The sequence below is a fragment of the Rattus rattus genome, chromosome 15 (assembly GCF_011064425.1).
Source record: "Rattus rattus isolate New Zealand chromosome 15, Rrattus_CSIRO_v1, whole genome shotgun sequence".
Lineage (NCBI taxonomy): Eukaryota > Metazoa > Chordata > Mammalia > Rodentia > Muridae > Rattus > Rattus rattus.
In genome coordinates this window covers 54,664,566-54,681,293 of record NC_046168.1, presented here as the reverse complement: position 1 = coordinate 54,681,293, position 16,728 = coordinate 54,664,566, and the positions used below count along the sequence as shown (strand labels likewise).

Here is a 16,728-nt window from a genome sequence, read left to right as displayed (position 1 = left end):
GAGAAATGAGATCAACCTGCCATTTGCTGTTGGGCAGTGTACGACCTGCCCTACCCTTGACACTCACAGAATGCCGCTAAAGCTTCTCTTTTTACCTTCAAAGTTTGCTTCACACTTATGGTCTCTAGGATAGCGTTGTGAAACTGCAGAGTGGAGATCATTCTCCCTAGATTTCAAGGGAGGAATCCCAGCCCCAGGAAGAAAGGTGGAGAACCAGCAAATGGGACTAGAACCCAGGCTGGTAGCTCTTGTCCAAGGCTGTGTATATCAGCCAAGCCTGCTTAATTCAGTCTTTCTGGATCCTACTGGGGAGCAAAGGATGGGCATTTGAGGAATCACCATTGCTGAGCGGTGAAGTGCCTGGTGGATGGCCAGGGCTCGATTACCAACTTCCCTTCTTCATGCCCCTCCCAGATTTGAGCGGGAACAAAATGACACCTTCATCATGGAGATCCTGGACATTGCTCCCTTTACGAAGATGCGCATCCGTATCGACGGGCTGGGTAGCCGGCCAGAGTGGTTCCTGGAGAGGGTAACTCACGCCGTGCCCTTCCTCTGTCCCTGTTCACCGCTTCTCCATGCTATTGGGTTATAGGTGACCTTCTTGTCATACAGCTGTCCTGACCATGGACGTTGGAGTGAATTAATCAGGGAAATGAACCTTGCTTGAGTCTAGTAAGAGCTGAATCACTGCCAGAGAACGCAGTACAGTGGGAGAAGCCTGGGATAGGGAAGGGTTGGGGTGAGCATCCTCTGGGACACGAGATGCGGAGCGAGCCGTAGAGAAACAGACTTGAGGCACTGAGGGTGTGTGGTGGTCTTCCCGTACCCCTTAATTACACGGTTAGGTAGCTGTTCTTCTCTGCTGTCTCTCTGGGGGAGTCTGAGTCCACCCAGGCAGGCAGGCTGTGGCTCATCCCCGGGCTCTCAGGCAGGCTGAGGGCTGCCTGAGCAGGCAGTGGTGAGAAACTCACAATAGCAGAAGCGTGAGGTCGTTTGCCTCCCCCTCTCCCTCCCCCTCCCCCTCCCAAGCACACAGCATGCAGAACACATCACATACCACACACAGCTACAGCCTCAGCCTCTTCCAAGGAAAGGCGGTATCTGTATTCCTCATTACTGTTTGCCGACCTCCCTGACCTTGCAGGACCCTACACTGGGGACCAGAGGGCAGCCACTGTCACTCATCATTATGGAGCAGAGGGCTCCCAGTGCACATCTCAGCTTTCTATGTTTTCATGGAAACAGACAACACCGCTAACAATCCCACGAGCATGCCCCAGAGTCGAACGGGCTGGCTCTGGTGTCAGGTGCCCCCTGTACAATGTGAGACAGATTCCTGCAGCTGTGTGACAAAGCTCCTGAATTTGGGGAGGGGGGGCAGAAGGACGGGAATGAAGGTCCCAGCAGGTCATGAACCTCTAAAGACAGCATAAGATCTCACCTTGGCTGTCCTCCAGCTCCAACAGCTGTCACACAGCATTTTCCCCGTGTGCACATGTCCCTGTGTGTAAATGTCCCCATCCAACTTTGCTCAGGGCCACCTGTGACCTCATCTAGTTTAAATAAGGTTGCACTCTGTCTTAGTTAGGGTTTTATTGCTGTGCACAGACACCATGACCAAGGCAACTCTTAAAAGGACAACATTTAATGGGGGCTGGCTTACAGGTTTAGAGGTTCAGTCCATTATCATCAAAGTAGGAACATGGCAGCATCCAGGCAGGCATGGTGCAGAAGGAGCTGAGAGTTCTATATCTTCATCTGAAGGCCACTAGCAGAATACTGTCTTCTGGGCAGCTAGGTTGAGGGTCTTAAAGCCCATGTCCAGGGTGCTGCTCCTACTCTAGAAAGGCCACACCTATTCAAACAGGGCCACACTTTATAATAGTGCCACTCCCTGGGTCAAGCATATACAAACCATCACATACCCCAAGACTTTGATGATGGAAAGTGTAACATATACACTCAGGATTGGTGGAACATGGCCTAATTTATAGTACAAGTCCTGCAAGCTTGTCTGAAACAGTCTTCTCATCCCTCCTCCACACATGGCCATCTGTCCTGGTTCTCCTCAGACTGCCCCTTCCTGTGTAGCCATTGCACACTTTCATTGAGCCAACAACATTGCATCCACGCCAACCTGGCAAATGTCAGTGCCCTGCTCCCAGGCTGCCAACAGCCTGGTTCACTTTGTTTTCTGTCACTCATTCAGCAAACATTTTCTGTACATCATTCTGTATGGCATTGCTGTGGAAGTCTTTTCAGGTAAATTTCCAATTTCCAGGTGGCATGGTACTTTCAGTAGAGCACATAAACAGAGCCCTCCCTACACCCACAAGTCTGAATCTGGGAGCTCAGGTTGGGGTTCACGGATTGGCACTCAGGTATCTCAGAGGACATTTCTACACGACCTCTCTCCAGATCCTGTTGAAGAACATGAACACAGGGGACCTGACCATGTTCTACTACGGAGACTGGCTGTCCCAAAAGAAGGGAAAGAAGACACTGGTGTGCGAAATATGTGCGGTCATTGATGGAGAGGAGATGATGGAGTGGACGTCCTACACAGTCTCGGTGAAGACCAGTGACATCTTGGGTAAGTTGCGACCTGCCTCCTCTCCCCTTGCCTTCCACTGTAAATCATGACTGGACACTGGCTTCTGATCAGGGCATGTTCTTCACATAGCCTTCTAAAGCCAAATCATCTCCACTCTCTGGGGACAAAGTATTTTCTCCCAGTGACCAAACCAGTTTCTACCCTCATAGAAATGGAGAGGATAGTTCCAAGGACACGGCCTCGGCTGGGCTCAGAGCCCCGCAGCTCCCTGTCTTTGTTGGCTGCCCCTCGCTCCAGAGCTGCGCACCTTGGCACACTGTGCTTCATGGTCATCTGTATGTGACTCTGGCCTGGGGACTGGGGATAGAGATGGGACTCCAGGGACCCCCTAAGTCTGACATTCTGGTGGAGCTAACACACCATTAGGTGAGGCCAAGACAGATGTTGCCCAGATGCTACCAGAGAGCCAGAGAAAGGAGCCTCACCCTTATAAATTGGAACAAGAGTTACAGTGGCATCCCAGATAAATGTCAAAGTCAAGTCCAGAAAGGCAAACAGAGCCACCAAGCTGACAGAATACCCAGAGGAATGGCTTCTAAGCAAAGAGAATACCCCTCATCTAGCCAGGAGGAAGTGCCTCTTACATTCCCTCCCCTAGCCAGGACTTCTGCTTCTCTGAAGGGATCGTTAAAAATTTGGCAGACTTTTTCACATTCACCACACATGACCTCTTTGCCCAAAATCAGCCATGCTGGTAGAAATCTCAGGCATAAGCAATGGCTCAGTAAATCTGGTAGAGTTCATTTCTAGAACACTCCTCTTCCTTTCCGCCTCATAGTGGACCTTCCCTTTATTGTTAGAAGTCCTCAGTGTCCACATTCTTTGAGGGTCCTCTGTTTTACTCCTTCATGGCATGCTCTCAGACAGAGAATTAAGTTCGTGGTAAAAGCAGTTGCATCACTAGGAAGCTCCATCTTCCAGGAGCTCTGGATTCCTAACCGTGGCCAACGCCTGTATGAAACACCTCCCTGGAAACAGGTGCCCTTCTATGCCAAGCATCCATGTGACTTTGATTGTGGCTAGACCAACAGTAATTGCAACATGCAATGAGAAGGGGAGGGTAGGATTGGATGGGTTGTAAGTGCTGGCTATTACTTACCGGGCCAAGGTTACCTGGCATGGCCAATGAGAAACGAATCTTAACCCGGATGAGGATTCCCAGCAGGACTGAAGCTGAGACAAGTCTATGCCAGGCTTAAGACTCTTATCAGGAATGAATAGAATATGATAGTTTCCGGGATCAATACAATGGTAGTTGCCAGGATACAATGACATTGGCAAGCTACACAGGCTATACAAGATCAGTGTCTGAGTCTAATCATTCGGTCATGAATCTATATATTTCGTTGACTTCTGGGTAACATAGAAAATCACAAGGCAGCCTAAATGCTTCACTGCCTCACTTTCTTACCAGCCAAAATGCACACAGGGCCTCTAACCTGAAAACCTGACGCATGCCTCTCAAAGCAGCTAGACCAGGCCAACTCCATGATTCCCTGAAACACCTGAGAGTCCCAGACCACTTCCGGCCTTTCTGACTCTATCCCCAGTCTCACTGACTCTAGACTCTGTCCCTGTGTGCCTCAGGGATAAGGCCAGAGTGGGTGGCTTCCTGGAGAGATGCCAACCCCCAGAGCCCTCATCTTGTGTATTTCCCAGGGGCAGGCACGGATGCTAATGTGTTCATCATCATCTTTGGGGAAAATGGAGACAGCGGGACCCTGGCCCTGAAACAGTCAGCCAACTGGAACAAGTTTGAGCGGAATAACACGGACACCTTCAACTTTCCTGACATGCTGAGCCTGGGCCACCTCTGCAAACTGAGGGTCTGGCATGACAACAAAGGTAGCTACTGCCTGAGACCAGGATGGTGGAGCCCCCCCTGGGACAGCACTCCCTGCCCCCACCTCTCTTTGTAAGTAGACTCTGGCTACCCCAGCAGGAAAGTGGTTGAGCCACGATTGCACCCTTTGGATGTTCCATCAGTTAGAGGGCTGGTGTTCCGAGGAACTTGTTATCCCTGTGGCTTATTTCCTTCCTCATTCTCCATGGAAGAATAATGGTCCCTTGTTTTTGTAGTATCAGAGAATGGATTCTACTTAATTCAGGCATAAAAATTAAGGGGAAAAAAAGAGAGATTCAGTTGGATCAGTACCTCAAGTGTAGCACAGATGCTTAACATGCACACGACCCTGTGTTCTGTGCCCGAGAGAAGAGTGGGGAGGAAGAGAGGGAGGGAGGCAGGAAGGAAGGAAGGAATAAAGGAAGTCTCACCAAGTCCACTTCCCATGGATTTCCTATCAGTATTATACTTTTTCCCTTACAATACTGAGTCTGGAGGTAGCTATATTCACTTGTAAATTTAAGCAGGATACAAGTCAAGTGGGAACTTTACTTTTCAACTCCAAGGCTCTTACAGGATACTTTGTCCATTGCTGTGATGAAGTTCATGGCCTCCACATTCCTTTGACCACTGCTTTGCTCTCTGCAGGCTTCTCTTGGGTCTGGCTTTGCACCTGCAGCTTCTGTTTGAGATCAGAGTTGAAGGTTCATTTTCAGACTTACCCACCTCCGTGTGGGTCACTTCCTTCAACTTAACTCTAGCAACCTGAGTCAAACTAGCTTTCCCCAAGATATCTGTTTGAGGCCCTCTCCTGACTCTGGTCTCCTCATCTCATACTAGGCTGTCCTGAGGCTACCTTGCTTTACCTCTTCAAATTCTGCTGTATCCGATTGCTGATAAACCCAGCTTAGCAGCTGGTTGCCCTTCCAGAAGGAACGATGTCACTGTCATTTCAGCATAGTGTCACAGTCAAAGCATTCCCATATGACAGTAAATTTGGGTAAGGTAGAGAAAACAGCTGCTTTTCAAAGCAATAACATAGCTTCACAATTGTTGGATTTCCTGCATCTATTGGGTTACTCATACCCTGAACATCTATGTGTTCCTGGTGGGCCTGAGACCCTGTGAGGTAGAAAGAAATGCAAACATTGGATTGCGCTTTGTGATGTTGTGTTACAAAAGCATGTTACTGGCTCTCTAGCTCAAGAACATAGAGGCCTTAGGATGTCCACCTCAGGATCACAGAACAGCAAATGAACCAGCCAAGAGTCAGCAGTCAGCAGTCAGCCAGCAGTCAGTCAGCAATCAGCCAGCAGTCAGCAATCAGTAGTCAGTCAGCAGTCAGTCAGCAGTCAGCCAGTAGTCAGCCAGTCAGTCAGCAATCAGTAGTCAGTCAGCAGATAGCAGACAGCAGTCAGTCAGCAGTCAGTCAGCAGTCAGTCAGCAGTCAACAGTGAACCAGCAGTCAACAATCAGTCAGCAGGCAGTCAGCAATCAGTTGTCAGTCAGCAGTTAGCAATAAGAATTCTGGTGTTGTTTTGACCCACCACGTCCATCCTGATAATCATAATTCCACACCTTGATTGACCCCATGACAGAAAACCAGGAAGGAAGCTGGCAGCGTGAGGAAAAGCATCCTGTATTTGATTGCTTTACTATTTGGTGTCCAGGTAGCAGCCTTGTCCAGACAAAGTGCAGTGCTTAGCAGCTCATCTGTCTCACTTGTCACTGGGATGAAATATCTGACATAATCAGGCAAGGGAGGGAGAATTTATTCTGGATCAATGTCAGAGCTTCCAGTCCATGGTCAGCCAGCTCCCTTGCTTCTGGGATGCAGCAAGGCAGATTATCACGGAGGAAGGACCTGGCTGAGGAAAGTTGCTTATCTCTAAGCATCCAAGAGAAGGAGAGAGGAACACAGGAAGGGACATAAGGTCTTCCCTTTCAACAAAAACTTCTCTGGGGTCCTAGTTCATCAGGTACAGGCTGCAGAGAATCTGCTTCAGGACCTGCTGCTGTGGGAAAGAGTGTCAGGGCCATGTGGACAAAGGAAAACACAGCGAACCAGATACAGTTCCACGGTGAGCTCAGTGTCAGAGAAGATAACTGCTACAGATTAAGTACAAGTATTACAGTCTGAATGGTCTAGTAATACTGCTTTAAATGGTATCAACTTTTGTAGCTTGGGTCTCTACAGCCCTGAACTCAGTCTTGTGGGGACTGGGGACAGAAAGGAGTCATTCTCTAAGCTGGAGAAGGAAACAATCCAGTGCTAGTAGGCAGCATCGACCGGCTTGGCCTCCTACTCTGAATTCACCACATAATTCTGCCTTGTGTCATGGCTCCAAGCACACAGCCAGTCATAACTGTACTTCTCTACCTCTGGTTTAAAAAGTGTCTTTATGTCTTTATGTCTTTACTTTCTCACTAAAACTTATTGTCCAGCCATCCATGAATTCCCTCTCCAAACAGCTGGCTTATGTGTGACTGAATTCTGTCTTCTTTCCACGACTGTCTTAATTAGGGTTTCCTATTTTGATAAAACACCATGACTAAGAGCAACTTGGGGAGAAAAGAGTTTATTTTGCTTTTAGTTCTACATCGTAGTCTATCACCTAAGGAATTAGGGGCAGGAACTCAAGGCAGGAACTTGGAGGCAGGAACTGATGAAGAACCCATGAAGAGGTGCTGCTTCCTGTCTTGCCCCCCATGGTTTATTGAGCCTGTTCTCTTACAGTACACAGACCCACAAGCAAAGGAGTGGCACCACCCAGAGTAAACTGGATCCATCCACATCAATCATCAGTCATGAAAGTGTTCCATGTTGGGGCATGTTCTCAGTTGAGATTTCCTCTTCTAAAGTGACTCTATCTTTTATCAAGTTGACACAAAACCAGCCAACACACTTGACTTTTAGCTCCATGAGTTCCACTGCCTTGGTTTTTCCTTGATGTCAGCCCACTGCCTGTGATATAACAGAGAACTAATATAGTTTAATAGTAGTTAATTATGTCTTTCTTCAGGGCAAATCCTTCTTTGTATTTCATGCCTTCATCATAGATTCGATTTCTTCCAGGGCTAAAGATTTTCTTGTGCCTTGATTGAAGTTGGGGGGCTGACCATAAACCTCATCTGAACTCATGATTAAGCCCTCTAGATGTCTACATCCCTTCTCCAGACACTTATTATGTGCATATCTGCACTCTCTTGGCTTTCCTGGTATATATTTTGCTGTGCAAAAACCTGACAGCCAATTATCCAGTTTCTTCTCATCACTGTCAAAATCCTGCAAGAGGAGATCATTCAGCACTGCGGACAGTGCCAGCCCCTAACCACCACCACCACCACCCACCCACACACACATAGTAGCTAAAGGCTCTACACTGTCATTAGATTCCAGACTCCCCAGAGAACTTGACACTGATTCCTGATCTGATAGCCTTGGCCCTACAGTGACTCTTGGATACAAACAAATTCTGAGTCATTGATGTGATCCTTGTTCCCATGTAGGCAGAGAGAAGAGAGTGTCCTTTCCAGGCAGACTTTGGTCCTGAAAGCAGGATAATACCATGGGCAGGTGAACCTATATGGTTGGGATACCAGTCCTGAGAAGAGCCAGGTCCTCAGCTCAATTCCTCTCTAGGGTAGCTTTCTCTTTCTTCTGAGGATGTAAGATGCAGATGTTCATACGTGCCAAGGCTGATGAACATGTCTTTAATACCTCTCTTAGCCACGCTTTCCTCATATTAAAAACCTCTCCCAACTCCATCTAGTTCTTGAACAAAAAAAATGTGTGAATAAATGCATTTTGTTTGAAATTCTTCCTCCAAAAGGTAAATATTTCTAGATAGAGATATAAATGGGTCTACAAATGTTTAGCCAACTTAGATATCATAGTGTTCTTCTCATCCATGGATTTGCTTGGCGGGGGGAATGTTAAATTGGCAAAAAAAAAAAAAATTGACCTTCTGGAGGTGTGTGTAATCTAGCGAAAATTTTTGAACGTGCAGAAAAGTGAAGAAAACAGCGACATCAGCTCTCACCTGTCTGTCACCATGGTTCAAAAATGATCACGCTTTACCACATCAACGTAACTGTTTGGCTTGATGCTTCATTCTTTACTCCTCTCTGGTTGCCAGAGAATATGAAGATAAATCCTAAATTTTAGGCCACTTCACTCCAAACATGCTTACACTTAGTGTGTTTCTCCTTTGGAAATGGACTTTTTTTTTTTTTCTGTAAAACCACACCACCACCATCACAGCCCACAACGATTCAATTTTTACTTTATAACAAACATGCTTTTCCAGTGTGCGTAGAAGGTAAACTTACTTATAAATGCATAAGGGGTACACAGGAGAGTTGCTGAATGTTGAAGAAATGCTGTATATTGTGATGGTAATAGGTAGCAAGAAGTCTTGCTCTCACGAGTGCTAATATCAAATTCCGGATTTAGTACTTGAGAGACTGGTCGCTCCATTGTAAATTTCCTTCATAGCTATCTAATGGCTTCATCTGCTGATGGTCAATTAGAATTACATTGTGATGCTATAATTCAATTGTTTCTTTTCCACTTACCAGCTAGGGGTTTTCTTCTTTAAATATTTGTCCCTGTGGCTATTTGATTGCTGCAAAATACAGTTTGAAGAAGAAAACCAAGATAAACGATTAATATTCTACTTAATTTTAATTACCCAGATAGCTTTTATAGTACTGAACAAATTGTAATAGTGTTCATTTCCTATTCCATTTTTGCTTTCCTTGCTTCCTCTGGTTAAATGAACACTCTGCTTAGCAAGGAATTTTTAACCACAGAATGATTGACACTTTGTGAATAATGTAAGTCCATAGAAGTAAGAAGGACCGCAGAAATAATCATAGGAATGCTACAGTGCACTCACTTAGGCAGATACACTGAGACCCAAATTCATATCTACCAAGTGCCAGGGTGTCGCCTGAGACATGGGGGCAGCCTCTGATGAGGCCTTGCACGTGTTAAACGGTCTTATATTCTTCCCTATCCAGGGCATCTCTGATGGCTCTGTAGCTCACTTCAAACCATCCATGATCTTGCTGAGGAAGTGTGAGTCACCCATATGGGCTCTTAACTTCTTGTGGGTTATTTTTAGGGAAGGTGTTGCTTGGTGAAGCGAATCTTTCTACCTGAGAAGAATCTCAATGGTTTGCACTGGATAAAAATACTGACAGTTGACTTTTTGATAGTGAAAATAATTTATCGCTTCTATGATCATTGAATACTAAGTAACATAATTAAGAGGTTGTAAGACACCCTGAAGTTGGAGAAGTCAGACTCAAATATAAAAATAGTCTTAAAAGAGTTAAGGCATAGTTACAACCTCAGCACAAAGAATTTTCTGGATATCAGGGCTCATGGCCAGCAGAGCAGACATGTTATGGTTTGAATCTGAAATATCCCCAAGGGCTTAAATTTTAAAGACTCTCCAGTTAGCAGCACCATTTTGAAGGCTGTAGAGCCTTTAAGGAGTGAGACCTGACTGGAAGAAATGGGGGCTGCTGTCATTTATTTCTGGGTCTGCCATCACGAGGGAATCCACTACACTTTCCTGCTACATGAACCCCACCATGGCTTCCTCCCTGGGAGTATCCTATCCCCTGTGGCAGCGAGCCCAAATTATCTCTTCCTTCTGTAAGCTGTTCCTGTCAGGTCTTTGGGTCATAGTGATGATCAAAGTAACTAATGCACCTGCACAAGGAACCATGTGGGCATGGGAGCAGCAAAGAGGCTCAGAGGCCATGAGAGCCATGGTGTGCGGGGAACAGGTAGGGACTGAGCATAGGAGAACAGCTTGGAGCCATCATGCGGAGAAAGGAGATGCTGAATGGATGCCTAATGAATCCATTTCACAATGGCCGGTTGAAACAGGCTAAAGGAAGCACAGAGCCCCTCGTTCACCAGACGCAGGAAAGCCATTAGACCAGTGGGCAGTAAGTAACATAAGGAAGCCAAGCTGATGTTAGCCTCTCTCTCATTCAGCCTGTCACCTCCTATCTGGGATGCTGGGACTCCAGGCAGTTTAGAGTAGCTAGACCTTTTACTGAAAGTGAATCTAGGTCATTTGGAATATACGAATCAATAGTGCTGGGACAGACCACTCCTCCTAGGTGAGGCTCTAAATTCCTCTTCTAAAACCACACCAACACTGATTTCTCATTCTTTCCTCTTCATGTTTGGTGTGGACTCAGGCACATAATCATCATCATCATCATCATCATCATCATCATCATCATCATCATCGTTTCTTTTTATTTTAAAATTATTATAATTTACATTTAATACATTATTATTATTATTATTATTATTAATATACCTAGGTAAGGCCAGTCTCTTGATCTCGGGATTTTCACCTTATTGTCAGAGACAGGCCAAATAATATAACAATATACAATAATGTGAAAACAGAGTGATTTCGGATCAAGCGATAGAATAACTGGAGACTGAACACAACTATTAACACCTGAGGACGTCCTACAGACAGAGCACTTTCCCAGAAACCCCAGCAATGAGACAGCATCGGCATCTAGAGCCTGGGCCTCGTCAGTTCAGACAATGGAGTGTTTTACCCTCCCACTGTTTGCTCCTTCAGCGAAGATCTGATTTCACAAAACCCAAGAAATACAGCCAATACCAAAGACCTTTGAAAAGGCCTTAGGGAAACCAACAGTCGTAGAAGATCCTTAAAACAAATACACAACATATAAAAAGGAGTCTAAATGGAGTTACCTCACACAGGGGAGCAACGCCTTTCCAAATGTCGTAGGCTATGAAGCAAAAGACAAATACCAGGGGTGTGTTACTTCCATTCAAATTCCTTGTCAGTGGGAGGTCCCATAAACCCCCAAAACAGTACAAACTATTGCCATTGCTAATTTGATGCTAAGACCTACTTTGAAGACACCAAGACATATAAGGCTCAGAGAAAACAAGCTAGTACCAGCCTGAAGCTTTCTTACCTGATGGCTGGTTTTCATCATACCAGAAGATGCTATGTCGGGAGAGCAAAACCCACATTCATCTTACCCAGCTGTGAAATAGAACAATGGCTTTCCTGGCATGATATGCCCATTGCTACAATAGTGACACAAGTGTGTGAGGAAAACCAATGGCCTTGTGCTGAGATTTAAGACCTACTCCACAAGACAGAACTGTGATACTGGGCCAGAAACCCATGGCTGGGCAGGTTATAGTTCCTAGGGGCAAATTTAGCTTATTGGACATATTAAATTGCCCCCTAAATGTTTGCCTTTATACCAGTAGATCAGTATACCTCTTAACCTTCATAAGCATCTTTTGCAGGACATGTTGATTCATTCATGAACTAAAAACCAGTCAAAGTGCATAGAAAATGCAGGGTCCTCAAAATTAATGTGACAGCTAGGCCACACCACCACCTCCAAGGCCTAAGGATTGCCATAGAAGGTGGAGAAGGGAGATTGTCAGAGCCAGAGGCAATAGAAGACTTCTGTGAAATGGTATCTCATGTATATGACAGGGGTATTAACCATACAAACTCACACTGGCTGTGGTTTCATGCATAAGATCTGTACGGGAGCAAGCCAACTAAGACCCCAGTGTGGACTGAGAGGGGATTAGCATCTCCAGGGCTATTCATTATTAGTGGGTGCTAAGGGGAGAGAGACTCTGTTAGCTTCACATTCAGCCCCTGATCAGGCTACCTGTGGTCCAGTGCATGAACCCACACTCATTTGCAAAATGGCAGCACTAAGCGTACTCAGTATGTACTGGCTGGTTCTGTGTCAACTTAACACAAGCTGGAGTTATCACAGAGAAAGGAGCCTCCCTTGAGGAAATGCCTCCATGAGACCCAACTATAAGACATTTTCTCAATTAGTGATCAAGGGAAGGAGGGTCCAGCCCATTGTGGGTGGTGCCATCCCTGGGCTGGTGGTCTTGGGTTCTATCAGAAAACAGGCTGAGCAAGCCAGGGGAAGCAAGCCAGTAAGTAACATCCCTCCATGGCCTCTGCATCAGCTCCTGCTTCCTGCCCTGCTTGAGTTCCAGTCCTGACTTCCTTTGGTGATGAACAGCAATGTGGAAGTGTAAGCTGAATAAACCCTTTCCTCCCCAACTTGCTTCTTGGTCATGATGTTTTGTGTAGGAATAGAAACCCTGAGTAAGGCACAATGGGTTTAAAAAAGACCATGAAGGTGAGGGAGATGTGTTGCAGAGTGTGAAGAGGAAACGTTAGAGCAGGGATGGGGATGGGCTTGTTAAAAGCACTTTATATTTGTGTATGAAATGCTCAAGCAATATTTTTTTAAAGTTGAGGGTAATGCCAGCATATGTATCCCAACCATGCACTTGGCATCAGCACCCCAGAATCTATAACACTTTTACGTACCCTTGGGAGCTGAGGCAGGATCTCTAGAGGTGTTGTTTTGGTCTGATCTGAGAGAAAGGCCTTGTTGAGACAGTGGAACTGCCTCTGGAGCCCCAAGGTGTCCTGAGGGGGGGGGCGGTGTGAGTGAAGCCCACTGTGTGCTTCTTGTGAGGCCCCACTGTGTGCTGCTTGTGAGGCCCACTGTGTGCTGCTTGTGAGGGCCCACTGTGTGCTTCTTGTGAGGGCCCACTTTGTGCTGCTTGTGAGGGCCCACTGTGTGCTGCTTGTGAGGCCTACTGTGTGCTGCTTGTGAGGACCCACTGTGTGCTGCTTGTGAGGCCCACTGTGTGCTGCTTGTAAGGCCCACTGTGTGCTGCTTGTGAAGCCCACTGTGTGCTGCTTGTGAGGACCCACTGTGTGCTGCTTGTGAGGCTGCCTCACAGATAGGTTACGAATAGCAAACATTACCATCTAGCCTACCAGAGCACTGGGGCCACTCTCTCTGAGGAACTCATGATGCTCCACACTCTCAAGGAGTTTTCGTGATGGAAGCAGTGTAAGTCACACGCAGCTGTCACAGCAAACCCGCATTGCCAGCCCTGCTGTGGCAGGGACACTTCTGAGAAAAGCCCTGCTAGTTACAACGGAGCAGAGCTGTGCATGTGATCAGCCCAGGATGTGCCAAATTCAGGAGCAAATCCCGAGAAATGGCAGCTTCTGGGCCCTTCATGACTGCTGAACAGTTCACCCAAGAACCCCCGACACCAACGTATCTGTTCACTCGGCATCCGCTGAGCAACAGTGGCCTGCCAGTTACACGGCTGAGCCCTAGGGAAACAAACTCGGTATGCCAAGACTCGCCGTGCCCTCACGCATGTAAATGACAGCAGCACGAAGCTGGAATCTTGAAACTGGAAATTCGGGGAATCTGGGAGTTCATTCCTGAATCAGCCTCCGGAGTAGCAGGGAGCACCAGGGACGGCTTCCTGGTGGAGGTGACACCTGAACTGATGGTGACGGATTGTTGACAAGAGCTCGCTGAACACAGCTCAGGGAGCAACAGAAGCTGTCCTTCAGCTAAGGAAAACTCCATGAACCTGATGGCAGTAATAAGCCTCTGGTCACTGTTGGGTGATTCCTACCGGGAAAGTTTGCAAGAGGAAAGTAGTGTAGTATCTTGGAGCTCACAGCTAAAATCTTATGCATGAGAAATCCATGCATTTTGCAAAATGCCCTGCGTTCCTCAAATTGGAGGAGTCCTTAAAGCCACCTAACACAACCGGTCACTCCATCAACAGGACCAACAAAGAAACTGTGAGGTGCCGATGTGCTGAGAGGGGGCCTGCCTTCATAGCTGGGGTTGAGAAACCCCCTTTTTCAATTAGGCTCTGATTGAAAGGACCACAGAGAGGACAAGAAATGTGTCCAGGGTCACACAGATGTGGGTGGAGGAAGAGAGGTCTCGACACGGAGAGGGGTCGCTTTCCAATCTAAGCACTCTCTTCCACAGGGATATTTCCTGGATGGCATCTGAGCTACATTGACGTGAAGGACAATTCCCGTGACGAGACCTTCCGCTTCCAGTGTGACTGCTGGCTGTCTAAGAGTGAGGGTGACAGACAAACGCTCCGAGACTTCGCGTGTGCCAACAACGAGATCCGCGATGAGCTGGAAGAGACCAGTACGTAGGGGGACAGTGTGGAACCCAGGCACTGTGACACCGGGGCTGGCTTCTAGTTGAGGAAGGGCAGGCTCAGGAGGTTGGGTATGGACTGGGAAAGATGGACGGCTCCCTGTGGCTGCAGGTGAGATTTCTCTGTAAACCCCCTACAGGGAATTTGTAGAACTGCCGAGGTACTCATAGCCTTGGATCACCAATACTCATGAAGGGAAACCCACTGGGGACAAGCTTGCCCCAACCCAAGGGCCCGCCAAGCAGGGCAAGGCAACTGTGAAGATCTCTCAAGCTACTTTTATGTCACGGACTGTTCCACCCTTTGCCTGGGAGGAAGGAGGCCAACACACAGATTCTAGAAACAGAAATCAAGGAGAGCAGGGGTCCCGCCAGCTACTGTCTCCCACAGAGGATAGAGAAGGGATGCGTGAGGAGTTCCTGAGGTGAAGGACCGCCAACGTTCAGAAGATATTTCTTTAGTACCCTGGCCAGCATCTGGGCCCAGGGAATTAGAGGAAAACTCAGAAGGCAGAGCCTGACTGAAGAAAGGATTTTTCAACCTTAGTTATTGAGGCACACACACACACACACACACACACACACACACACACACACACACATATACACACATACACACACACAAACACACACATACACACACATACACACACACACACACACACACACACACACACACACACACACACACACACACACACACATACACACACACACACTAAACATGAACACACACATACACACACACACACATATACACACGCACGCACCACTACACACACACACGTACACACACACCAACACACACACGCACACATATACACACAAACACACACACACACTACACATGCACACACACATACACACAGTACACACACACACGCACACACACATATACACACACACACGCACACACACACACGCACGCACACGCACGCACGCACACACACACCCCTCAGCATCTTAGCACCACAGTTTCTTGCTTCCCACAGTGTGTAGTCTGGTGTGGGAGGCAGGTGGGGTGTTTTCCATAGTGAGATTTCAGGGGGCCCAAGCTCTCTCCACTTGTGTCTCTGCCGTCTCTAAGCTGTGACTTCCACATTCCTCACGAAAAGGAAGCTAGACGCACCCCCTCCCCTGTGATCTCGGCAGTTAACCTGCATTTCGTTTGGGGAGAATTAGTATCGTGGCTGTAGCAGATGCAAGGGCACCTGGGAACTGCGCCCTGCCTGGCAGCTCCTTGGATGACCACTGTGCACTGTGAGAGAGAAGTGTGCATCTCGACTTGAAAGGCTCCCTCCTGCCCCTGCCAGGCCATCCAAATGGCGCAGTGGTTAAATGAGCTGTCTTGAGAGATGGTGAGCAGTGTTCCCGGGAGCACATTTAAACGGAAACGGAGCACTTACTTGTTGAATTTTCTGTAGGCCAGAGGATGCCTGGCCTTATTAGAGAATGTGTTCTCTGCTTCTGGAATTGCACTTTCTAGGGAGTTATGGGGCGCCCAGTTTATTTTGGGTATAGTGAGCGACGTGCCTTGCTTTGTGACCTGCACGGATTCAGGGTAGTGTCACTCGCGTGTGTCACCCTCTGCAATCCTACTGACCTGCGGGCTCAGTGAGTTGATGCTCCCTGAAAAGAACCTGTGCTCTCTTCACAGAGAGCCTTATGATGTAGTCAGAGGGAAGCGCTTAAGCTCCTCACACACAACCGAGGTGAGCAGTAGAGACTCTCAGGCTATTGGAGTTTAGGAGAGGAGTAGCCAGTCTGTCTCATCTCCACTGCCAAGTCTCCGTCTCAATTTCCAAACAGCCAAATCGCTGAGGATGGGATCCAAATAGGAAGGGTGAGCAGGGAGCCAAGAGAAGGCCTGGACCCATGAGCATATAGGAAGCAGCATGGAGCCAGCTGGGACGCTCACATGGGGACCAACATGTAGCCATACCTTTGTTCCCAGGTGGCAGCTGGTCCTGGAGATGTCATGCACAGAGCCTGATTCCAACTCTCAGCTGCCTTTATTTAATGTCGAGACAAAAGGCATGAGCGGTCATGAGTGCCATGCCTTACTCTCTGACTTCAGAAGTCATCTCCATACCCTGGTGTTTTCCTTCTGGTGACCCTGGGTCTTTTGGGGTCCTCAGTCTAGGAGTGTAAACAACCCCTCAGTCTTGGACAAATGCTCATACGAGTAAAAGCA

General features: G+C 47.5%; 1 protein-coding gene across 2 annotated transcripts in view; it reads left to right on the top strand.

Moving 5' to 3' along the window:
- The window catches only part of Loxhd1 (lipoxygenase homology domains 1), a 149,426-nt gene that overhangs the window by 116,621 nt on the left and 16,077 nt on the right, over positions 1-16,728 (top strand). For both annotated transcript variants that reach the window (XM_032885677.1, XM_032885679.1), the window contains 4 exons: positions 415-532; positions 2,422-2,596; positions 4,277-4,462; positions 14,352-14,522. In XM_032885677.1, coding sequence (XP_032741568.1) covers positions 415-532; positions 2,422-2,596; positions 4,277-4,462; positions 14,352-14,522 — 650 coding nt within the window. The remainder of the gene's footprint in view (positions 1-414; positions 533-2,421; positions 2,597-4,276; positions 4,463-14,351; positions 14,523-16,728) is intronic.